General features: G+C 43.5%; 1 protein-coding gene across 4 annotated transcripts in view; it reads right to left on the minus strand.

Annotated features, from left to right (window-relative positions):
• PRKAG2 (protein kinase AMP-activated non-catalytic subunit gamma 2) overlaps positions 1 to 26,000 on the minus strand; it is a 457,564-nt gene that overhangs the window by 12,705 nt on the left and 418,859 nt on the right. For all 4 annotated transcript variants that reach the window (XM_088446441.1, XM_088446442.1, XM_088446443.1 and 1 more), the window contains 6 exons: positions 12,007 to 12,116; positions 6,359 to 6,440; positions 3,537 to 3,595; positions 2,610 to 2,655; positions 2,244 to 2,298; positions 160 to 286 (listed from right to left, as the gene is read on the minus strand). In XM_088446441.1, the coding sequence (XP_088302567.1) occupies positions 160 to 286; positions 2,244 to 2,298; positions 2,610 to 2,655; positions 3,537 to 3,595; positions 6,359 to 6,440; positions 12,007 to 12,116 (479 nt within the window). The remainder of the gene's footprint in view (positions 1 to 159; positions 287 to 2,243; positions 2,299 to 2,609; positions 2,656 to 3,536; positions 3,596 to 6,358; positions 6,441 to 12,006; positions 12,117 to 26,000) is intronic.

The raw sequence follows: 26,000 nt of genomic DNA on the forward strand, positions 1-26,000 counted from the left end.
GCGAGACTGCAGACGTACTTCCAGCTGAGATGCAGTTATGTGACTAGACTAGTGACGTTAAAGGCCATAATTCAGATATATATATATATTTTTTTTTTTTACAAAGTTCCAAATTATAAATAGACAATCACAAAAGTGGAACATGTTTCTCTTACTTACAAACAGCTGTAGAAACTTGAGGATTCGCTTGTGGGTAAGTATATAAAGTGCATTCCCACTGACTGGGTCGATTACCGGCAATCTGTGGATTTTATTTTTGATCAGTGAATACACTGCATCGTACAGGCTGTATAGAAAACAAAAAAAACTATTACATGAGGTCACAAAACATGATTAAAGAACAAATAAACCTCTAGTTAACACCATCATTGCTGCATGGGAGTGAAACTTTGCTGAATGGTTTATGGTACTATGTAACAGTTTTCTGGGTGGTGGGAAGAGAAAACCTCACACATTTTCATTTACAATGTCTTCGGTTTCAAACACTGTATAGTAAAAGTATTACAAGCCGCAAATACATTAATAAAATTCTGAATCACAGTAAATTGCACTGCACATATCGTATATATAAAATGTATTGGTTTGTCTGTCTGGTTACACATTCGGACACCCCTGCATCGATTGGGATGAAACCAATGTGAGATGGTCCAGTTGGATCCTGGCCCGGTTTTAGGGGCGTAGGGTCCCGTTCAGACCTCCTGTTGGTGTATGCTGGGCAGAACTTTGACTCACGGAGCCTGTTCTAGGACTTTCACTGGATGGATTTGGACGAAAACATCAGAGTGGTAACATTGGATCCCAGAAGACATACTAGGGGGTTGAGGTCCTGGTCAGAACTCCCATTGGTGTACGCTGGGCAAAACTGTGACCCAGGGAGCCTGTTCTGGGCCTTTCACTGGATGGATTTGGATGACATCACATAATAAAAACTAAATAACTTGAAGATTTAAACCCAGGAAATGCTGGGTACTTCATCTAGTAAGTAATAAGATTATGTAAGAGATACAATACTCTCTCAATGAATAAACACTGGACAGTCGGGATTTGGGATAGCTTGCCCAGTTTTCATACAGAACCGATGGGGTTCATACCCATTTTAGCCTCATTTTTGTTTGTAACATTACTGCATGAAATAAAGTATATATTTTTTTTCTTTCATGTTTTTCTATCATAAGGTAGTGGTAACTCTACTGAATGGGCATCATGCAGTACTTCTACATACAATGGACCAGAATCCGATCCAGACGCAAATATTTACGCAGATTGAGCAATTGTTAGCCATTGCGCACGCACAGCGATTAAATTGTGATTACGCTCACATAGAGCATTCACTTGCAAAGTGCGTGACAGGTAGTCAGCTTTTGGGGGAGGTAATAGAGGGTGGTTGGAAAAACACAGGGTGACGGGAACTTTTGAACACGAATTTCTGGGCATGCATAAATTAGCCACTGCGTCCCTGCTCACAGCAGGAGAGCCCTCTGCGTGTCAGACTCACTATGGCTGATGGCCACCTGATTTGCGTCCGATGTTTCCGGTTTTGTAAGTGAGCGGCGGATGAGACCAGCTTTCATTGAGGGTCCCAAGCATGACGGGGGTAGTCATTAGCATAATTTCACTATTGTGGTCCATGAGAGATCGCAGCTGCGATAACATGTGTCCAGATCAGCATCAGGCCCAATATACAGTAAGTAATCCATTACTTTCCGTGTCTGTCCAGTTCACAGATCAATCTTCAGACACTTTGACTACTGGAACACAAGTTGCTAGAATTTCAAACATGTCATGTTTTCAGCATTACTTTAATTATTCATAGATGACAATCTTGACTGTCACCAATTACAAGATTCAGTATAGAAACCAAAGATATTGTAATAACCATGACCTGGTGCAGCACCAAAGACGCCTGTACTGCATTTTGCTCATTAACAATTCATTCAGTGCACAACCTTTGCAGACTGCAAAATGGCACACTGTATTAGTCCTCGCACCCCTTATAAGTATACTGCTATTTATATATTAGAGATAACAATAGTGTCTTCCATATACTTGACTTCTTTATCACTGGTGCAAAGGAGGGTGCCCTCGAATAGTTGCAACACTATTGTAACCAAAGAGAAAAGTTACCACTTCAAATAGGAGTGCCCCTATTTGTGTAAAAGTATGCTGGTGTAACCACAGAGAGAAGATCATTACAATCCGACACAATTGCGATGCTTAGAAAATCCATTATGCTAAAGCCGTACCTTGCATCTGGGGTTATGTTCACCAAAGGCTTGAAGGTTTCTTGCAAATACAATTCTACAGAGACATAATGTGGTTAGAGATGTCAGCACCCAATGTCCAGTTACTGGCTTCACTTAGTTTGTAATGTTGTATAATGACAGTGGTCTAGGGTGTAAAGCAACAATTCTAATCATTAATAAATATCAAATCAAAAAGTTTCCCAATCAGGTATATTTATTTTATCCCATTAACCCACTCATGGCTAAAGCCAGCAAGAGCCCAATCTTCTGCCTACACACCACAAGTGGTCTGTATCTAAAGAGTCTGCAAATAGTCTGAGAAAATCTGCATTTATGAACCCATTTATGATAGAGAAACTTACTTACCTCTCCACGTCTCTATCTTGTGTTCCTCTAACTCATAGATCTGTACCTGTAGTGAGAAATCAATGTGTAAGTTATGCATAATATTACTAAGGACACGAATAGAAGTCAAGTTGGCATGCATGAAAGAGCTACTATAAACTAAGAGCGCTCCCATAATAAATACATATTATTAGTCTATTGGACCTGGTGTATGCCGGGTCTCATCTCTCCCTCTCCCACCACAGCATCTACTGCAAATGTCCAACACAGGAGCTGCGTTGTAGAGATCGACACAAACACAGCAGTCTCTGTCCAGTAATTCTATTTAAGAGCACTTTATCGGTCATTTCAGCGGGAGGAAAAGCTGTATGTTTATATTTATGTGGTAGAGTGCAAACTACTTCACAGTGCAATCTCATGTATGGTATGGAAACTTCTACATAGACCTTTTTGTACTAAATGTAGTGTTACCACAGCTTGGCTGCGGGAAGGCCACCTGCAGATGGCGCTCGCCCATTGAGCCCCCCACTACTTCCTATAGGAAAGAGAGACCCGGTTTGGGAATAGGGATCAACTCTAATCACTCTGCCTCCTCCTCTGGGCCCTTGCGATGTGCTTACATGACCTAGGTTTGTGCAGGTGCAGTAACACTGCCAAGATGGAACCTGGCAGAGTAAACGTTTGTTGATAGTGTCAGAAGTGTGGATGTAAGGGACTGAGGGACTGCTGCCCTGACAATGGAGCAATAATGAATTGCTCTGGCAGATTTGGATCTTCCACTGCAAAGTGTGACTGGTCAGATCCTTAATTTGTGCAGTGCCTTTGAGATTATTAAAGAACAGGCCCCTAAATAATAATTAAAAAAAAAGCATAGCTCTAGTCAGTGGCCATGTGGTCCGACATGTGTGTAGTTAATTTAGAAAGTTGTTCCTGAATGATGGTACTCACCATTGGAGACTTGTAGTATCGATGCAATATATTTATGAAGTCTGTAATTGTTAACATACCTAAAAGAGAGAAGAGTGTATGGAAACCAATTAGGACCTTTTGATTCAAAAGTTCATACTACGCAGCTAAATCTCAACATTCACTGTTCTTCCAACAAATGTGTAGCTGTTTATTACTTTCTGACTGATAAAAAAAAGGTATATAAATAAAGTTCAGATTGCACCAGAATGTACTACTGGCAGCCGGGCATGGAGGGTAGGATGGGAATTATATAGAAGATAAAATACATAAATGGCCCATTGCACCAGAATGTACTACTGGCAGCCGGGCATGGAGGGTAGGATGGGAATTATATAGAAGATAAAATACATAAATGGCCCATTGCACCAGAATGTACTACTGGCAGCCGGGCATGGAGGGTAGGATGGGAATTATATAGAAGATAAAATACATAAATGGCCCATTGCACCAGAATGTACTACTGGCAGCCGGGCATGGAGGGTAGGATGGGAATTATATAGAAGATAAAATACATAAATGGCCCATTGCACCAGAATGTACTACTGACAACAGGACAGGGAGGGTGAGATGGGGAGGGGGGATTATATAAGAGGAGGAGAAACCTGGATATTAAAAAAATAAAAATAAAAAAGAAGCTTGGTCTTCTTACAGACGTAACGGCTATAGATTTTCACAACATTTAATTATTCTGCCTTCTCAAGAATCTGTTTGCTATTGTGGTGCACCGATTCAGTCAGAGAACAAACCAAACGCCATACCCAATATACACACCATTACAAAGCATCACGTTTAGGTTTACTAATTCATCTAATAGGTGGGGAAAAAATTGTGATGGTTATAAAATATAGGCTATGAAACCAGAACAGTTGTGAAGACAACATACATTTCCCATGTCTTCTTTTCTATAGAAGATCCACCTAAATGAACTATTTGACAATATGACATATGCATATGCCACTTTGGATTCTGTAGGGTGCACAGCAGTACAACTTGAAAGGGAGGCAACTCTGTCCCACACCAGTTATGGGTGACGCCATGCCCCTTTCCTAGTAGTCCACGCTGGCAGACATGCACTACACAGCTCTGGCAGTGAAGCAGTTGCAGCGCACATTGAGACATGCTACACCGTCAGTGCTGCAGCGTTCAATGGTCACTATGTAATGTGGAGGGATTTGTTGGTGGCTGGGTCTCTGTAAATGAGTTATTTATACGGGAGTCTTTTATAGAGATCTTTTTCAAAGAACCTCTCCAAACCAACATTCCAGATGGCAGCAGAACTGTACTTACATCCGTCTCCACAGCAGCGGCTCTCATTGCCAGTAGATGAGCAGCAGCAGCACATGGGGTTAGCAGCTTGTTAGCTGGGTGTGTTAAGTTCCATCAAATTCAACTAGACAGTGAGTTTACATACATGTTACTTTGCACATCAGGTTTCAGTGAGGCGTAAAAGAGCATTTTGGTATTGGAATACCTTGAACACTAGGTTTAGCGATTTAACAACAAGTTGGATGTATGAAGCTGGTTTCATAGAGAGGTTTACACCGCAATCTTTCTGCATCATTTTGGAAGGAGCCAAGGATCATAGTGTTGTGAACATTTGTAAGCTCTGATTGGCTATCCATTTGCCAAGCCTCCCACTTCAAATTAGAGTGCACGTGTGCAGCCAGAGGTTGGCAGAGGATATATACCTCATTAATATTTGAATGCTCCCATTGGCCATAAATTGTTCTAATCCTACCTACTTTACATCCTCTCATCACGGATCACAGGTTTTGAACGGCACAAGCAATAGATGCCCAGAAACTTATCAAACACAATTAAAGCTGCACTACCATCTACTACGTAAACTTTACCCTACTATTTGCTGTCCTAACAGGGTTCCCCAGTTCTTCTGCCACTCCCTGCTGAAAGCAAAAAGGAAAGCGGGGTTGGGGGAAATAGGTTTTTGAAAACCCCCTGACGAAGGTAATTTAAAACTGTGCAACAAATTCTTGAACACCGTTTGCACTGGTCTATTCAAACCATAATAAGTGAGGACATAGCAGCTGCCTGTGTTCCAAGATAAAATACACTTATTAAACAAGGCAATTTATAAACTGTGCAACAACAGAGAAATGGTGTAAAGTCCTCTGCACCTCAGTATGCGCTGGTACAACTACATTTTTGACTAAGTACTTCGGTTTCTGCAGCAAGGCAGCAGCGATCACCAAGGCAAAAGTTTACACCAGCCAATGTGAAGGGTTTGCGTGCTCCTACCAACTAGAAACAGGTCATACAGTGGTCTGGGGCCTTGCTGTGCAGAAAAGTGCAAGAAAGTGAGATTCTTGAAGTATGATAAAGAGGGTGAACTCCAGGGGCGTTTGTTCTTTAACTAATAAAAGTTTTACAGAGTTATAACCATAGCTCATAGCAAACCTCCTACAAATTGAAATGGAAATATCTTGCACCTTCCAGCTGCACTAGTTTGGGTTACAGCTCCTCAGAAACCTCTGCACACTTCTAGCTTTGCAGTCTTCAAAAACAGGAGAGCAGGAGTGTGCTGGGCAAACTAAAGGGCTTGTTGTGCTCATCTATTGCACTTCATAAATAATGTCTGCTGAAGGCAAATACACTGAGATATTAGGACCATCACATACAAATGAGGCGAGGTAGAACACCGTCTCCCAAAACTTTTGTTATCAGGGAGGAGAGGTACAGAACCTTGTGAACAGATGTAACAGATAAGTATAATATATATATATATATATATATATATATATATATATATATATATATATTATTCACACACGAGGTACGCTCACCTACAAAACTCTGGTTTTTGGTTTCCCACAAGGGAGCAGCTCGGACACCATTGGCTACCAGTGCAAAAAAAGCCTTCTTTACCTGCACAACAGAAAAAAGAAAAAATAAACACAGAGAGACTACATAGAGCTCAGATTCCTATGTTTACAAAACATTGACGTTATCTACTCAATTGCACTTGTACAAACTGATGATTCTACAGCTGGATTTAAAAGTAGCAACGTTTTCGGTCTTTCAGAAGCGCGTTTAGGAAATAAACCAGAGTTTGTAAAACTGTTGAGCACAAATAGAATAAGGTTTCTGTTCATTAAAAATAAACCAGTTATAAGAAGTATAAAATGGAATGCAACTGGCTGGTCTCCGAAATTGTCTGAACCATAACACAGGCAATGAGCAGAACTGACAACTCACCACCTTAGAAAAATCGTTGGACAAAACCAAAACCCCCAAAAAAAAACAAAAAAAAAAAACAGGGGGTTCACAACTCCAAGTGCTGACAAGTGTTTCCCCCCCACTTTCCCATCTCTGCCCCCTCACACCACCCACATCTCACTCTCGTGTCTGTATATTGGACCAATGATATAAGGGAACAGTCTGTATGACATATACATGGGGCATTTAGTACGATAACAAATAGCAACAAAGCTTGAAGTATAATTTAGGATAAGAATTACAATGGATTGCAGAGATTATGGTTACATGGGAAGAGTAATAATGGAATTATAATGGAACCTTGATTACTCAAGGAAAGTACAAATACAAATTTATTAGAAAAAAAAAAAAAAAAAAAGCAAATAATTAACCATGGAGACATGATAATGTATCATACCATCTATGCTAGATGGTTTCATAAGACTCAAGAGCAGTATAGACATATTTTTAATTAACATCTTCAATAATTATATATTTTTTGAAATACAGGTCCCAATTTGCATGCAATTTTTTTTACAACATAAGTATCTTTGACGGTTTTAGGAGTATCTAAATGTATTTTATTATTGATTTGTAGCATATAAATGTATAGCAAAACGGTGTGCAAGTGGGTGGAAGACCCCAGTGTACGATAAGTACCATGGTTTGCTTGTGAATAAGTACAGTGTAGAAAGATGTATATGTCTATGGGGGCAATTCCATTGTTTGAGAGAATTAGCTCCCACCTAAAGTGACTGGGAGCCAGTTCAATTGTTTTGTGTGACCAGTCCTGAGGCTGCACTTGTTGTGGATTTCTGCTGACACCCTCCAGAAACGCAAGAAGAATTCCACGTAAAGAGGCTTTAGGGATGGGCGCGCCTCAACCGCAGTGCGCCCACCACATAGCACAGGAGAAGCCACTTGAAACAGCTAATCCCGTACATTAGGCGTGAGAAGGACATTGCGATCAATGCGGGGCTAGTCGCGCAAAATTCTATTAGCTCCTCGGCCACTTTAGACGGGAAATAATTCTCTCAAACAATTGAGTCGCCCCCTAAGATTTCATTTAGAGCAGAAAAAAAATAAAAGTTTGGAAGGGTAATCTGAAAAGTGCCTTTAAGTAATTGGGTACTATCTTACGTGTTGAATAGTTTGTCTTTACTTATCATACAGTTTGGTAAAGTTGACTTCTGTTCATATGGCAATTGGAACCCAATGGTTTTTATCTATAGATTTGTCAAGAAATGTGCAATGCCCGGATAGTAAAAAATAAAAACTACAGGAAGGCTGATTGTAAAATTTGTAGTTTAGATGTTATTGAATGGCGAGACAGTGTATTTAATTTATTTCCACAATCCCTTCGAGATCTCAGATATTTTATAAAAACCACATACAGAACAGAACACAAGTATACATTCTGTACATAAGATATTTTAGCAAGACACAGCTGAAAGTCCTTATACAGTACCTCTTTGGAATTAATCAGAACAGTAATGGATTCATTGGGATAATAGTTTTAAAGGCTACTCCAATATTTACTAGAATGTTGCCTAGAAATCTATAAAATGTACTGGAAACTCGTGATCTCATTGTATGCAAGCAACATTCAATAAACAGCATTTATAAAATAAGTATAAACGGGATCCAAGCATTTCTGAAAAAAATGTAAGCTTCTGGCTGAGTTATTTGTTGACCTGTTGGATTCCTGTCTTACGATTTTGTTTATTTGTGTTGAAACTTACAAGTCATTTGATAGCTTTGTAATATTTTAGAGCCCAGCAGAGGGAAGTCCGTTCCTTGCTGTTTTTAGAAGAGGAAGGACATGAGCATTGAAAGATAAATTCTGAACAGGAGTAATTGTTTAATGTAGATAAATACATCTGTTAACAGTGTGAAGATAAAATAATAAAAGCTGCCATTAAAACTTGTAGACAGCTTAAAACTTGAAATCAACAAGATGCAAATGTGCCTGTACTGAGAAGGCATCATAGAACGGTTATCCTCGCAGTCATGTGTGTCCGTTGAATAGACTTAATCACAGCCGTCCCTCTCTCAGGGACATGGCCTGTTCCTGCGGAATACGAAACGTTCATCGAACTTTCCTTCTTTTACATCAGCTGACTAACTGGTTCATGTACTGGGTTAGCTTTCATGCTCTCACAAAAAGCTTAATACCTCTACAGTATAACCCAGTGTGACCGGTAACATTTTTTCACCAGGCCTCACAAACAGATTGCCACCAAGAACCCAGCCTTGTATATCAACTGTATGTATGAATTACTTCTCTGCCTTTTGGATAGACCAAGTGTTGTGTGCCCATTACAGGAACTACTGCAACCTCGCTTTGATTTATTCAAGAATACTTGTTTGGAGCCAGCTGTGCGAGAGCACATGGGTACAGAGCCTGGGCATTCCTTAAAATAAATGGCGGAGGGACGCGAAACATTCGCATGGAGTACAGAGTAAGACGCAAGAGCAGTATGGACTTCCAATTCTCTGCAACACTTTTTATTATTCTGCCCTGGCCTTGCAACTAGTGAAGAATATATTTTAAACCCATCAACTGTAAGGCCCACATTTGGATTTTGAGGGTATTTGTGCAACCCTTATTGGCGCCCTCTATCACCAAGAGGTGGCTGAAGAGCCAGTTACCCAAGGACGCGTTGGCCAAACTCCGGGAGAAAGGTGGGCTAAAATGGGCGTAAAGACACTTGCCCCCTACGGGTGCATTAGACTCCTGTGATAAAGGGGCTTCTACAATTCGTTTCACCGTAAAAGGGGTCTTATGGCTCTGGCCCTTTGTGAAATGGGGCTCTTCTCCTTTTGGAGATGTCCAAAAACCAAAGCCATCTCCACTGTCAAAAGACCAGGTCAATTTGACCAAGCACTACAAGCTTCAATAACAAAAATATATTATAAAGCTGGATGTATGAATTTTGTTTCACAACACACAAATTATATAGCACGGTTCCAACAACATTTTGATTTAGATTTGTCAATTGGCTACATCTGCCCAGCCTCTCTGTTATTAACACGATTTTATTTACCACAAACATATTTCACATGCACCTTGCAATTCAAAATTGCCTACACATGGACATATAACTGATGCGTACTGCCAAGGTTAATAAACAAACGGTCCAAATGACACAACCTGTAGAAGCGATCGCTGCAATAAAGGGATTTCGGTCGCTCTCACAGAAACTTCTACAAAGTAGTTTGGGCCACTATTCCTAAACAAACTACTCCAGCTGTCTGGTTTGATGGGTGCCTTTTCCAGACTGCATGTTTCAGCTTTTTCCATCGATGTTTGACAGGATTCAGATCAGGTCTGATAGGAGGTCACTACAGAATAGTCCAATGTATTGTTCTCATCCATTCTTAGGGTTTTTAGCTGTGTGTTTTGGGTCATTATCCTGTTGGAGGACACAGGACCTGTAACAGAGACAGCAGTTTGACACTGGGCAGTAGGTTTTGCTCCAGAATGCCTTGATTCAGGCGTGCCCTGCACAGATTCAAGACACCCAGTGCCAGGTACAGCAAAGCAGCCTTAAAACATAACCAAATCTCCATGTTTCAATATTGAGCGTATTTTACCTGGTATCGAGAACCTGTGACTCACTTTTTACAAATGGGTGGGTACCTGGGGACGTGCTCCGCTGCAGCCAATCTCTAGCTCCTCATAAAATGGATTGAGGTCCCTGGCCTGGCTGCAGGCAATAAAAAGCAGAGGTGGAGTCGGGCCAGACCTCTTTGGCGCGTTACTAGATCGTGCAGCGTTACTACAGGGACATGCGGCTCCGTGGCCCCGCGTGACAGAGCCCCTGCACCTGGAGTGAAGACCTCCAGTAAGAGTAAGCACATAAGCAGGTAGCAGGTGGGGGTTTGGGGAGCGGGTGACTGGTACTCCAGGCTGGCTCGAGGTGGAGTGGCTGCAGTAGGGCACTGGGACCAGCACCAAGGTCCGCCAGTAGTGTTCGCCCACGTCTGCAGCAGGGGAGGGGGAGTTGCCGACAGCTGCTGGGCGGCAGTCCATACTCGCCGTCTCTGAAGCATGGAGCGATTGGCTGCCTGTCATAGTGCGGCAGCCAATGCGGAGTTCAGTGTGGTGTGCACTCAGAAGCTCCCGAGACAGCTTAGCACACCAAGCTCCCCGCAGCAGGCGCAGTAATGACAGGTAGACAATCTGATGTCACTGCTGCCGAGCCCTGGTGAGAATATAGAGCTGTCCCACAGTGTTTGTTTACAGACAAAAAAATGAAGCTTTCAAAGAAAAAAGAGCCGATGTGCCTGGACAGAGGAGTTAAAACGGTAGCTTTTTGACCAAAGGACATTCAACCAGAAGCATTGCAGGGCTTGTCAATATATATAGAACTTGGAGTCCTCCTGTGTTTGGTTGGATGGTGCCATCAGACACAGACATATCCTGACCGTGGAGTTTAGCGGGTATCTCTTTGGTAGTTTTCCTTGGCTCTTTTTCTACCATTCTCATGATACTTCTGTTTAATCTGCGGGCTATTTTCCTCATATGACTATGTCCAGGGAGGCTGGCTACAGTCCAATGGACTATAAACTTCTTAATAATGTTTGCAACTGTAATTACAGGAAGATCAAGCTGCTTGGAGATTGTCTTTTAGCCTTTACCTTTAACATGCTTGTCTAGTAGGCTTTCTGATCTCCTCAGACAACGCTCTCCTTTGCTTTCTCTGGTCCATGTTCAGTATGGTGCACACGATGATACCAAACAGCAGAGAGACTACTTTTATACATTTAAATAAGCTGAATGACTGATTAGAAATGTAGATGTGTGATGCCAATTCAAGAAAGGAATTAGAAAAGATAAAATTGGATTATATTGATATTTCAACCTAAGGGGTACCTACAAATCTATACAGGCCATTTTAGAATATATTTGTGTTAAGAGTTAAATTATTGCCTTTTCTCCACTTTGCTTTATTCTATGACACAGTAAAGGCATGCAGGTATACATAAGACCATAGTTTTTCATTTTATTTTAATCAGTTTTAGAAGGAATGAAGCATTAATTCAATGCGCTGTAAGGGTACCAACAAGTCTGTCCACGTCTCTATATAATCTATTATTATAGATTTAAACCTATACAGTATGTCAGCTTTCAGTGACTGCTAGAATTGTGAGACCTTTATACAGTGTAGCAAGCACATGGTACTAAAATGTCAAACAAGTAGCGTTAATAAAAACACTGAGCAGAACTCACTTGTAATGTAGTGTCAAACACGACAAGCTTGGAGCTGGTGGGCACAATGTCATAACACTTGTGGGATTTCATGAAGCGCATGTATATGTCACTTTCTGATTCTTCAACAGCTAGAAGACACAACACATTATTAGTCTTTAATATTAATAATACACTTATTTCCAAATATAAACCTTAAAAAACTTCCTAAAAAGTCCTCCACTAAAACATTTGTTTCCTGTAAGATAGTAAAGGCTTTCTTGGTTGAGTTTAGTTATTGTATCTTTCCAAATTGATGCAAACTATATTAGGATAGAATGGTGAACATGTCCTATTATCACTCACTTCTGCACATTCCAAAGGAGGGGGGGGGGGGGGGGGGGTTGAGTTTGGTGCTACAATATGCAATTTCCAGAGAGGAGAGAACAAGATAGAATTTAGCTGCCACACTCCAGTCTCAGTTACTAGATGTGCCAGACACTGTTTACATGACCAATGAAGGAGCACTGCCATCTGGGAATCCCAATGTCAGATGGCCAAACTTACTGGAGCCAAATTGGGCTTGGAGGTGGCACTAGACCCCCAGGGACAGAAGCCAGTCTGCGTAGAAGATCTTATAAGATCCGTAAACTCAGGCCAAGTGGCACAATGGCCAAGAAGGGATGACTGCAGATGGATAGGTGGGCAGACACTCCTCTCCATCATGAAGTGAAGATAGAAGTAAATGTGAGGTACATAACATGATAACATGAAACTAACTGAAAGTGAGTGGTGGTGGATAAAATACCCTCCTACAATGGACACCATGATGGTGTGCAGTTGATGATAGGGCAGAGAGGCGCAGATTTTGCCATGCGGCACCCCTAGGAGCAGTCACTGACAACTTGTTGCTGACAGTCTAGAGAAACCCCATAAAGTGTAGCAAAAGACTGGGTGGCACAGTGAGCCCATTCAATCAGACTTCTGTACTGAAAATGGGGCACACCACAACCTTTGCCCTCTAGGTCTGGTCAAGGAATCTGTATGATTTACCGTTGGAATCCCAACAGCGACTGCCCAACATGGGTTAATATCCCGGTTGTCCCTAAGGTAAGTATTGACTAATCCAATTCCCTCCGCTCACCCTAACCCTCCCTTATGGGTGTTTAACCCTAACCTCCCCCCCCAGTGCCTAACCCTAACCCCCCCTTTCCCCTAGCCTAAACCTAACCTCCCAGGGCGGGTTGCCTAACCCCAAGTCCCCCCCGGAAACCCTAACCCTCCCCCTCCCCCGAGCCTCGATCGGGATGCCGGGTGTCTGGCTCCCGGCGTATGTCTAATGACAGGAGACGGCATATCGACGCCTGTCTTTAGACACCTGCCGGGATATGGCAGTCGGGAAGCCAGCTGTCGGGATTAGGTCCACCAGCTTCACGACTGCATAACCTGGTCAGTGCACAGCTGTAATCCCATAACGTGTATATAATACAATTGTATAATCCCATACATACATATTATAAATAAAAAAAAAACAACCCAAAATATTCAACATCTCTATTTGGAAATTGACACACTGGGTGAGACAATTGCAACTAGGTCTTGCATTAAAGAACTACTCTGTTTTGCACACCTTCTGTTTTCTTTTCCCCCTGCGGAAAACAAAGTAGCTTAAATATTAAAACAGTCAGACCCAGGAAGGAAACGGCCAGTTCTTATTTAGCTCCACACATAAATGGTGCCATCTGATGATTAAATGACCATGAAAGGATATCTAATTCAGCAGAACAAAATATGGTCCTCTATTAAAGAAAAGTTTTTTTCATGTATTGGTGAATATCTAAATTAGATTAAGAAATTAATTTTAACTAATACTTACCAACGTGTAAAAGGAGAGCTAGACTCTGCAAGACTAGAGCATAGTTTCTGCCTTTTGCTCCTTTACCTTAATTCCTGCAACTGTCCCCTGTAAAAGGTTTATGGATGTACAAAACAGCTCCATCAGTGTGGGGACATGTTTTAGTTCTAGCAAACTGTTAAGAGCTTATAATTTTGACAAGCACTCAAGCCTATGTGAGACGGACGATTGACATGTGAAGCTTGACCGTATGACTGACAAACCGGATGTAATCAGCATGCCTCTACACGGCATACCGACGGACTAAATCCCGGCACTGGAATCCCAACAGCAGTCGGGATCCCGGCTCCAGATTACCAACCGCCGGCATGCCAACCAACAAGTGTCAGTATGTTAACCCTGTTGGGATTCTGACCGCTGGGATCACGACTGTCAGCATTACATACACAAACCATTCATAAATCAATATTTATAAAGAATTAACCAAGATCTGTACACTATTGGCCTGATTCAGATTTGGGAATAGAGTAAGATAGAGCAAGTCACTGTGTACCTGGACAAACCATGTTGCAACGCAAGGGGTGCAAATACATACATTGTTTTTGCATGTGGGGTAAATACTGGCTGCATTTACATGTAGCCCACAAATGCTGGACAGCTTTATTTTTACACTGCAACACCCCTCCCAAATCTAATGCTGGGTATACACTAGTGGGCGGGCCGACATATCGTATCCGCGGTACACATGATCCCTCATTCAGTCTTTGAGTACCTTGCACGGCGCTGCATGCAATACAGTCTGGTTGGCCGTGCAGCATGGCCGCCCAGAAGATATCGCTAGTGACCGTGGGAGCACACAGATTGGACACACACTGATTTGGCCAACCGGTCATTCCAATTCAGCCGGATGCAACATATCGGTCCAACATCGCTCCAGTGTGTACCCAGCTATAATCTCTCTGCACATTTTACATCTGCCCCACCTGCAGTGCAACATGGTGTTACCAAGACAGTTACGTGCTATTTGTTACTCTATTTCCAAATCAATCATTCGCAATGCGGCAGAGGCAGTCCTGGCTGCACAGTGTCTGCCATAATTACATGCGTTGTGTGTAGAGATAAAAATGCTTATAAATCAGCTCGTATGTAGAGTTCTACGCATCTATACGATCTCATCGCCCCTTATCTGTACTCTTGATTCCATAGACGTCATTATCAGTGTGCTCTTACACCAGCCATATCACTGGTGAAAGCAGGAGTATCTTAATGTAATCTGCATAGTCTGCAGTTGTGTTGGCTTGTCCTTGTTAAACAGCAACTTTGAAACGCCCATAGATGCAGGCTTAGACTGGGCTGCCGGGGGTTTGGGAGAAATCCCCGGTGGGCCCCGGTTGATTGAATGCTACGACCAGGCCTAGGCCTTGTAACTGGCGCCGTTATTTTCAGTTGCGGACAACTTAGCGATGGGTGGTGTGCGGCGGGAGGTGTGTGGTAAATTCATTCTTCTGGAATCAGGGGTGACATCACGGGGGAGGAGCTTACCGCAGGCTGCTCCTTTCTAAGCTCAGCTGTGCCTGTCCCGATTGTGGAGGGGGGGGGGGGGGGTTGCGATTGGCTGGGAAGTGGTGTTTACATTAATACACTTGCCAGGAGGATCCAGCAGGGAGGTCAGCCCGGAGGGCGGGTTGGGGGTTTCGGGGTGGCTAGAAGCAGACTGAACTCATGTAATGGACAGCAGCTGCTGCACCACACTGAGCCTAAACAGACACAGAGGAGCCTGGAAAACAACAGAGGTGGATCCATGGAGCCTCTTCATCCGCATCCAAAAGACTGAGTGGCCTTAAGCCAGTAAGGTTAGTAATAATTGGAATGAAGAGTGAATTTAGGATGAATGGTTTGATTTTAAAAATTTACTTGGCTGGCCTTTCCAGCCTGCCCCCTCTCGTCCAGTCTGCCCCCTCTCCTTGTTCAGCACATCCTCATTATTGGTTTAGTCCGCTCCCACTCCTCGTTCAGCTGTCCCCACTTAGCGAAAAATACATTACAACAGAACTTTAAAATATGCAGAGCACAGTATTCTCCATGTTAATGGGTGGCAGGGACAACTTGTTAAAAGTGTGTTCTGTAAATGCGCTCTTGCAGGGGGGTCCCCTGAGAGTGGCTCTTGGTTTATAGTGGATGTAGTTATGATCTCAGCAGTCAGGGTGCTGCCACTCAGAATGCAGACGATGGAATCCCACAAGTGTCAGAATCCCGGCGCCAATATTCTGACAGTAAGTATTGGGGTTAGGAGGAGAGTTAGGGTTAGGCACTAGGGGGAGGGTTAAGTGTAGACTGGGGAGGGGGGGGGGTTAGAGGGTTAGGTTTAGGCTGCTAGAAGGGGGGGGGGGGGAGGCTAAAGTTTAGGGGTAGGGTGAGCCTACTCTCCAGTTGGTGTCGGCATTGTAACCCAGTCAGGTTGCCAGTGTCGAGATTCTGAGCGCCGGCATCCTGTACCCAACCCGTCTGCAGTTATTGTAGGTAAACAGCTCTGCTCTATGTGCACAATAACAATAAATAGATGATTGTGATAAGAAGTTAGTTGATTTTCTAGAAATATGAAGGGCCATCTGAAGCGTGACTGCAACTATCAGAATATATGCAGCACCAGAAGGTTACAGAATACACACTTAGCAGGACTGAAGGGGTTGGGACTGTTACAGTACCTAGAAGTTTAGAGGCCTCTGGAAAAGCTGCATGCCCCCAAGGCCCCCACTACCTCTGCGTCTTTACCAGTGTTATGGGACCTGACTGACTATACACTGTTCTGCCCATGCACACTGTATTCCCACACTGCTGGGGATAGAGATAATTCATCTTATGTTATGTAATCTATATAAGTGCTGATAAAATGATGTCAGCGCTTGTGTATGTTAGCTGTAACGTGCATGGGGCCCGAATCAGAGTTGTATGCTATGCTTATGTTTTCACAAATGGAACAATTATTTGCCCCTGCAAATGCAGAGTCGCACTGCGCATGCGTCAAAGGTACATTACCATAATCACACGCAGTGAGTCAATTTGTCATGTGAGTGACAGGCTGGGAGCATTTGGGTAAAGCAACAGGGACTATTGGCTAAAAACCCAGGCACCTCTCCACAGTTTCAGGGACGTATCATGCCGCTTCTGCATCCCGTGGAAACATTGCTCTGGCGTCTCAGTTACATCGGCCATTCTGAGCGACCATAGACTTACTGGACTGCAGGAGCAGATGTTTGCTTGTACTGCGTCCAATGTTGCATATGTGTATCGGACAGCTGCCATGACTCAGGTGGGCGTCTCAGTACAAGTCCCGGCCAGTGTTGCATTAACATATTTTCTCATACCCATATGAAAATCACAGCAGCAATAGCGCACAACGCTGAATCAGGCACCTGGTGCGAACTCGCCTATATAGGGTCCAGACTCAGGCTAAAAAAATAAAATAAAAAGATACAAGATGCTTCCTTGCTCCTACACTGCCCAAACGTTAGAGTCTCTTCTACAAGCTCCTGACCAAGCTATCCGGGGAGGGGAGTGTGGAGACAGTCAGAGAAAGTTGGAGAAAAAGGTGAAAACAATAGAGATAGATGGGCTTATGTAATAGGGTGCGACTTGCAGCCGCTGTGGGGAATCCTGCGAGTCCTCCCGCATTTTTTAAGCGCCATTCATTTTACGGGCAAAACCAGCTTGGTTTTTCATTTATAAGGATTGTTACTTTAAAAATAGAAAGACTCACAGTAGTTGCCATAACGGCTGCAGTTTGCAACCTATAACATAAGCCCCATGGAAAGAGAAGAGACACACTGGAGAGAGGAGGAGGGAGGAATAAAGACAGGACACAAAAAGCCAGAAACCACCCGGTATAAAGTTAGTTTCTTTATATTTGTGACTCAACAATTTATAGAAATATGCTATTATGTTGGACAGAACTGACACATAAGAGAACATATGCCTTCATTTCAGTACATGTAATGTGCTAGTGGCAGGGAAAATAGATTGTAAGCTCTACTGGGTTAGAAACTGATGTGTCTGAATTATGATGATACTCCTAGAAATATAAAAAAATTAACAGTCCAAATAGCTGACCAGGACCGTGTGTTGTGTTGCTGTGGATAAAAAGGCCAGAAATCAAGTGGCTAATTATTTTTTGAGCGCCCATCAAAGGCCATAATGTTGTAAAGGGAGTATAGTGAAAACAGAAAAAGGCAGAACAGGCCAGATAGGCTCAGGTCAGCCCAGCGGGTTACCAGCGAATTCATCAGTGGGTCCTATCGCATATGGGCAGGGTCAGACTAGCCCACAGGGGTACAGGGGAAATCCCTGGTGGGACCCATACCACCCTCTAGGGATCAGGTCCCATATTTTGCACATGAATTAAAAAAGTCACTCTGTTAGAGGGTCAGTTACCTGATTAAGCAGGAACATGGACGCATATGGGTGTCTGGTTTATTTCTATTGAAACCATGCAAAGATTCGCCTTCCGGCCAATCAAAATTAGTGGTTGCAAAAACATGTTCATCCCAGTAGTAATAAATTAGATAATTAAACCTTGTTTGTATAGCATTATGTATTTGCCCTTTACTAATGCAGTTCTCATTGAGTTTTAGACACTGGCTGGTGTGCATGGGGGTCCCCTTTAATATATAGGGTGTGTTTATGTGGTATATATAGACAGGATCACCACCACGTGCTTTATTATTATACATATGTTACATTATACAGCTTTCCCAGGACTATGGTGTATTTACTATATATTGTAAGCTTGCGAGCAGGGCCTTCCTACCTATATATCTGTCTGTTATTACCCAGTTTTGTTCTAGTAATGTTTACAATTGTAAAGCGCAACGGAATATGCTGCGCTATATAAGAAACTTAATAAATAAATAAATTTACTACAGTGCATAATCAGGTAGATTATACTGCAAGCACTATCAGTATTTAATAAAAATATATATATATATATATATATATATATATATATGTATAGTTATAAAGGGGCCCTAGACCACTGTAGTATTCATGCAGGTTTTGTCCTTTCTAATGGTTGACCAAGCCTCTGTAGTGACTGGCCACACCCCCTGTGGTGGCTGGTCATACCCCATAAGCATGGCCCCCTACCACTGCCCTTCATGCCCCAGTCAGACACTGCATAGATGTGTCCGCTCCGCTGCAGAACATGCACAGAACAAAAACACGCAAGATCTGTCTACAAAAACAGACTCATTCAGCTCTGCATTATACACAGGGGTATAATTAGGAGCAACATATTGAAGTTTGTGATTTACTAGCCCGCGAAGCTCCATGCTCCTCTGCCATTTCCCTGCACATAGCAGGCAGCGCAAGCTCCCAGTATCTGGCACACAGACAGCAATGTGTTCAATTTGTGAATGGTACAGAGAGAAAAGCCGGGGCTGTGTGTCAGAGGATCTAGTACATCTGCTGCCTGCTATGTGCAGGAATACACAGTGTAAAGGCACAGCACTTACCAGACCAAGGTACATTGGTAACCAAAGCACCCACATGCAGATAGTCCTAAGGCCCAAATCTCACTGGGTCTCATCTCTAAGACCCATAACTGCTGTATGCGGTACTATTGCTATTGTTACACGCTTCTTAATATCCCAAACTTGCCCTGTTCAGAGCCATTATTATTATTATTATTATATGCTGCATTTGCAGATCCATATGTAGTTACAGGCTGACCACAAAGGTTTCAGATTTCCATATTTGTTGTACTGAACTAATTTACGGCTGTGGAGATGGGGCTATTTCTCGACCAGTTTCCTGGCTTCCAGGAGACTAGTAGTTCTATTGACTTGCTGTCCTCGAGTCTATGCCATGAACTGATCCTATAGCAAACTCTCTACCAACCTCCCCCTGTTCTGTCTCCGCTGAGACACATCAAATTTACATATATACATACAGAATGCAATCACAGAGGGAAAGCGCAAACGTGAGAATAGTAAAAAAAAAAACACACAATATTTAATAAAATCTGCTCACATACATCAAAGTTAGAAGTTTCACGTGTGATCTGGGTGGGTCTGTAAACTTAGCCGGACATCTTCCGTACTCAGCGACCAGCCGCACACCAAAGAGGGCAGATGACTGTTCCACAGTCTCACAGTTCCTGGCCACGCCCAACTAGTTTCATCAGAGACTTCATCAAGGGGTGTCAAATAAATAAATATAAATTTTATATATATATTAGGGGTGAGCGGGTTCGGATTTCAGAAATCCGAGCCCCCTCCGATCCGAGGCAGATCCGAGTCAGGCTCGACTTTTCCCGCCTGACTCAGATCTGAAATCGAGGCAAAACGTCATCATCCCGCCTTCCGAGTCTCGCGGGTTTTGGAACCTATATAAAAAAGTACCCGCGTCGGCGCCATTTTCTCACTCGGTTGTGGACAGTGAAGAGGGAGGGTGGGAGTTAGGGCTGGCTGGGCTGTGTAGTGTAGAGTAGTGTTGTGCTGTGCTGTGCTGCGCTGTGCTGCTGTTGTCCACTACTTCAAAGTCCATAGGGGCTGGCTGTGTTGTGCTGTGCTGCTGTTGTTAATAGGGGCGGTGTCCACTACTTCAAAGTCCATAGGGGCTGACTGGACTGTGTTGTGCAGTCAGTTCTCCATAGGGGCTGTGTCCACTCCAAAGTCCTGTGCAGTGTCCCAGTCCTAAAGGGGTGCTGTAGTGTTGTCCAGGGGGTGCTCTGTCCATCAGGGGTGCTCCCCCCAAGTGCTAAAAAAAATTATTTTTTTTCTGTGTTTGTGAATTGTGTGCGCAGTAGCCGCACGTGCATCAACAAAGTAGTGCCAAGCGTGCGCCTGTGTCATAAGTAAAGGGCCGGCTGGCTTGACCGTTAAAGGGTGCTGTAACCCCCAAAGTACACTCCAAACCAAATAAAAAAATATTTTCTGTGTTTGTGAATTGTGTGCGCAGTAGTCGCACGTGCATCAACAAAGTAGTGCCAAGCGTACGCCTGTGTCATAAGTAAAGGGCCGACTGGCTCATTTCTTAAAGGCTGGTGTAACCCACAAAGTGCACTACTCTCCAGCAAATATAAAAAAATATTTTCTGTGTTTAGCCGCACGTATATATCAAATCGATATAACATAAATGGAGGACCAAACTTTCTCCGATAAAAATAGAGAAAGATCAAGAACCACTTCCTCCTAGTGCTGAAGCTGCTGCCACTAGTCATGACATAGACGATAACATGCCATCAACGTCGTCTGCCAAGGCCGATGCCCAACGTCATAATAGAGGGCACATACAATCCCAAATGACAAAGTTCAGGAAAATGACCTTGAAAAAAGCATTTAAATCAGCTGAAGAGAAACGTAAACTTGCCAATATGCCATTTACGACACAGAGTGGCAAGGAACGGCTAAGGTCGATCCCTAGTATGTTCATGACTAGTGGTTCAGCTTCACATGACGATGGAAGCCCTCCTCCCACTAAAAAAAAAAAAAAAAAAATCAAAAGAGTTAAGCTGGCAAAAGCACAGCGAAGAACTGTGCTTTGTAAGAAGATATCACAAATCCCCAAGGAGAGTCCAAGTGTGGTGGTGGTTGCGATGCCTGACCTTCCCAGCACTGGACGGGAAGAGGTGGCTCTTTCCACCATTTGCATGCCCCCTGCAAGTGCTGAAAGGAGCACCCACAGTCCACTTGCTGATATGCAAATTGAAGATGTCACTGTTGAAGTACAACAGGATGAGGATACTGGTGTAGCTGGCGCTGAGGAGGAAGTTGGCGAGGAGGATTCTGATGGTGATGTGGTTTGTTTAAATCAGGCTCCGGGGGAGACAGTTGTTGTCCGTGGGATGAAAAAGCCCATCACGGTCATGCCTGGGCAGAAGACCAAACATTCCACCTCTTTGGTCTGGCAATATTTGTATCCAAATCTGGACAACAACTGTCTTGCCATATGTACCTTATGTAAAGGTGGAATAAGTAGGGGTAGGGACGTTAACCACCTAGGAACATCCTCCCTTATACGGCACCTGCAGCGCGTTCATAATAAGTTACTGTCAAGTTCAGAAACTTTGGCTAAGACCGTAAGCAGTCCAGGGACACCTAAATCCCGCTGTCCTGTTGTATCCAAGCACCTGCAAACCACACCGTCAACTCCCTCCTTGTCAATTTCCTCCTTAGTCAGGATCGGAAGTAGTCCTGCAGGCCATGTCACTGGCATGACTGACTCTCCTATCCCGGATTCCTCCGGAGGATCCTGCATTGCTACGCCTCCTGCTGCCGCTGCTGCTGCTGGGAGTCGTTCATCATCCCAGAGAGGAAGTAGGAACACCACTACTTTTACTAAACAATTGACCCTCCAACAGTCCTTAGCGAGGAGGATGAAGTACGACAGCAGTCATCCTGAAGCAAAACGTATAACTGAGGCCTTGACTGCTATGTTGGTGTTAGACGTGTGTCCGGTATCCGCCAATAGTGCAGTGGGATTTAGACAATTGATGGAGGTAGTGTGTCCCCGGTTCCAAATCCCGTCTAGATTCCACTTCACTAGGCAGGCGATACAGAGACTGTACAGAAACGTCAGAAAAAGTGTCCTCAGTGTCCTGAAAAATGCCGTTGTACCCAATGTCCACTTAACCACGGACATGTGGACAAGTGGAACAGGGCAGACTAAGGACTATATGACTGACAGCCCACTGGGTAGATGTATCACCTTACGCAGCAACAGCAGCAGCGTCACCAGTCGCAGCATCTCAGAAACGCCAGCTCGTTCCAAGGCAGGCTACGCTGTGTATCACCGGTTTCAGTAAGAGGCACACCGCCGACAACCTCTTAGAGAAACTGAGGGAAATCATCGCCCAGTGGCTTACCCCACTTAGACTCTCCTGTGGATTTGTGATATCTGACAACGCCACCAATATTGTGCGGGCATTACATCTGGGCAAATTCCAGCACGTCCCATGTTTTGCTCACACAATAAACTTGGTGGTGCAGAATTTTCTGAAAAGCGACAGGGGCGTGCAGGAGACGCTTTGGGTGGCCCGAAAAATTTCTGCCCACTTTCGCCATTCAGCGACTGCGTGCCGAAGACTGGAGTGCCAGCAAACACTCTTGAACCTGCCCGCCATCACCTGAAGCAAGAGGTTGTGACGCGGTGGAACTCAACCCTCTATATGCTTCAGAGGATGGAGGAGCAGCAAAAGGCCATACAAGCCTATACATCCACCTATGACATAGGCAAAGGAGGGGGTATGCACCTGACTCAAGCGCAGTGGAGAATGATTTCCGTGTTGTGCAAGGTACTCCAACCCTTCGAACTTGCCACACGTGAAGTCAGTTCAGACACTGCCAGCTTGAGTCAGGTCATTCCCCTCATCAGGCTTTTGCAGAAGCAGCTGGAGAAAGTGAAGGAGGAGCTAAGACGGAGCGATTCCGCTTGGCATGTGGGACTTGTGGATGAAGCCCTTCATTCGCTTTGCCAGGATTCCAGGGTGGTCAATCTGTTGAAATCAGACCACTACATTTTGGCCACCGTGCTCGATCCTAGGTTTAAAGCCTATGTGGTGTCTCTCTTTCCGGCCGACACAAGCCTGCAGAGGTGCAAAGACCTGCTGGTGAAAACACTGTCAGCTGAAGCGGAACATGACACGTCAACAGCTCCTTCTTCATTTTCTCCCGCAACTGGGGCTGCCAGGAAAAAACTTAGGTATCCTAAGCAACCCGCTGGCGGTGATGCAGGGCAGGCAGGACCAAGTTTGGACATCTGGTCCGGACTGAAGGACCTGGCAACAATTTCTGACATGTCTACTGTCACTGCATATGATACTGTCACCATTGACAGAATGGTGGAGGATTACATCGGTGACAGCATCCAAGTAGGCATGTCAGACAGTCCATACCTGTACTGGCAGGAAAAAGAGGCAATTTGGAGGCCCCTGTACAAACTGGCTCTATTTTACCTGAGTTGCCCCCCCTCCAGTGTGTTCTCCGAAAGTGTGTTTAGTGCAGCCGGGAACCTTGTCAGCGAAAGGCGTAGGAGGTTGCTTCCACAGAATGTGGAGAAGATGATGTTCATCAAAATGAATTATCAGATCTTCCAGGGAGACCAGCCTCCAGAACGTACAGAGGGACCTGTGGTGGTGGATTCAAGTGGGGACGAGTTAATACTTTGTGAGGATGAGGATGTACACACTGAAGAGGGTGAGGAATCGGTGGATGAGGACGACGACATCTTGCCTCCGTAGAGCCAGTTTGTGCAGGGACAGATTAATTGCCAGCTTGTTTTGTGGGGGCCCAAACGAACCAATAATTTCAGCCACAGTCGTGTGGCAGACCCTGGCGCTGAAATGATTGGTTTGTTAAAGTGTGCATGTCCTGTTTATACAACATAAGGGTGGGTGGGAGGGCCCAAGGACAATTCCATCTTGCACCTCTTTTTTCTTTGCATTATGTACAGTTTGGGGCCTAGTTTTTCAAACTGCCATCCTGTCTGCCACTGCAGTATCACGCCTAGATGGGTCACGTGTTTGTGCCGCCCACTCGTGTCACTTAGCATAGTCATCCAGCTACCTCGGTGCAACCTTTTGGACATAAAAACACTATTGTGAGGTGTGAGGTATTCAGAATAGACTGGAAATGATTGGAAATTAAGGTTATTGAGGTTAATAATAGCATAGGAGCAGAAAAACCTACAAATTCTGTGATTTTAGCTGTTTTTATGCTTTTTTTCAAAAAAATACAGATCCAAAACACAAAACCCAAAACACGGAAGGGTGGTTTTGGCAAAACCAATCCAGATCCAAAACACAAAAAGTGGCCGGTGCACACCCCTAATTATATTATATATACATACACACACTAATATATATATATATATATATATATATATATATATATATATATATATATATATATACACACATACATACACACAGTCAGGTGCATAAATATTGGAACATTGACAGAATTTTCATATTTTGGCCTCTATTCACCACCACAACGGCTTTGAAATGAAACAAACAAGATGTGCTTTAACTGCAGACTTTCAGATTTAATTTGAGGGTAATTACATCCAAATCAGGTGAACGGTGTAGGAATTACAACGGTTTCTATATGTGCCTCCCACTTTTTAAGGGGCCAAAAGTAATGGGACAAACTAAACAATCCTAAATCTAACTTTCACTTTTTAATACTTTGTTGTAAAGCCTTTGCAGGCAATTACAGCCTGAAGTCTGGAACGCATAGACATCACCAGACGCTGGGTTTCATCCCTGGTGATGCTCTGCCAGGCCTCTACTGCAAATGTCTTCAGTTCCTGCTTCTTCTTGGGGAATTTTCCCTTCAATTTTGTCTTCATCAAGTGAAATGCATGCTCAATCGGATCAAGTCAGGGGATTGACTTGGCCATTGCATAACATTCCACTTTTTAGCCTTAAAAAACTCTTTGGTTGCTTTTGCAGTATGCTTCGGGTCATTGTCCATCTGCACTGTGAAGCGCCGTCCAATGAGTTCTGAAGCATTTGACTGAATATGAGCATATAATATTGCCCAAAACACTTCAGAATTCATTCTGCTGTTTTTGTCAGCAGTCACATCATCAATAAATACAAGGGAACCAGTTCCATTGGCAGCCATACATGCCCATGCCATGACACTACCACCACCATGCTTCACTGATGAGATGGTATGTTTTGGATCATGAGCAGTTCCTTTCCTTCTCCATACGCTTCTTTTCCCATCACTCTGGTACAAGTTGATCTTTGTCTCATCTGTCCATAGTATGTTGTTCCAGAACTGTAATGACTTTTTTAGATGTTGTTTGGCAAACTCTAATCTGGTCTTCCTGTTTCTGTGGCTCACCAATGGTTTACATCTTGTGGTGAATCCTCTATATTCAATCTTGTTAAGTCTTCTCTTGATTGCTGACTTTGACACATATACACCTACCTCCTGGAGAGTGTTCTTGATTTGGCCAACTGTTGTGAAGGGGTTTTTCTTCACCAGGGAAATAATTCTTCTGTCATCCACCACAGTTTTTTTCTGTGGTCTTCCGGGTCTTTTGGTGTTGCTGAGTTCTCCGGTGCGTTCTTTCTTTTTAAGAATGTTCCAAACAGTTGATTTGTTTTTGCTATCTCTCTAATGGGTTTGTTTTGATTTTTCAGCCTAATGATGGCTTGCTTCACTGATAGTGA

Source organism: Taudactylus pleione, unplaced genomic scaffold, assembly GCF_031769625.1.
Source record: "Taudactylus pleione unplaced genomic scaffold, aTauple2 ptg000398l, whole genome shotgun sequence".
NCBI classification, from domain to species: Eukaryota; Metazoa; Chordata; class Amphibia; order Anura; family Myobatrachidae; genus Taudactylus; species Taudactylus pleione.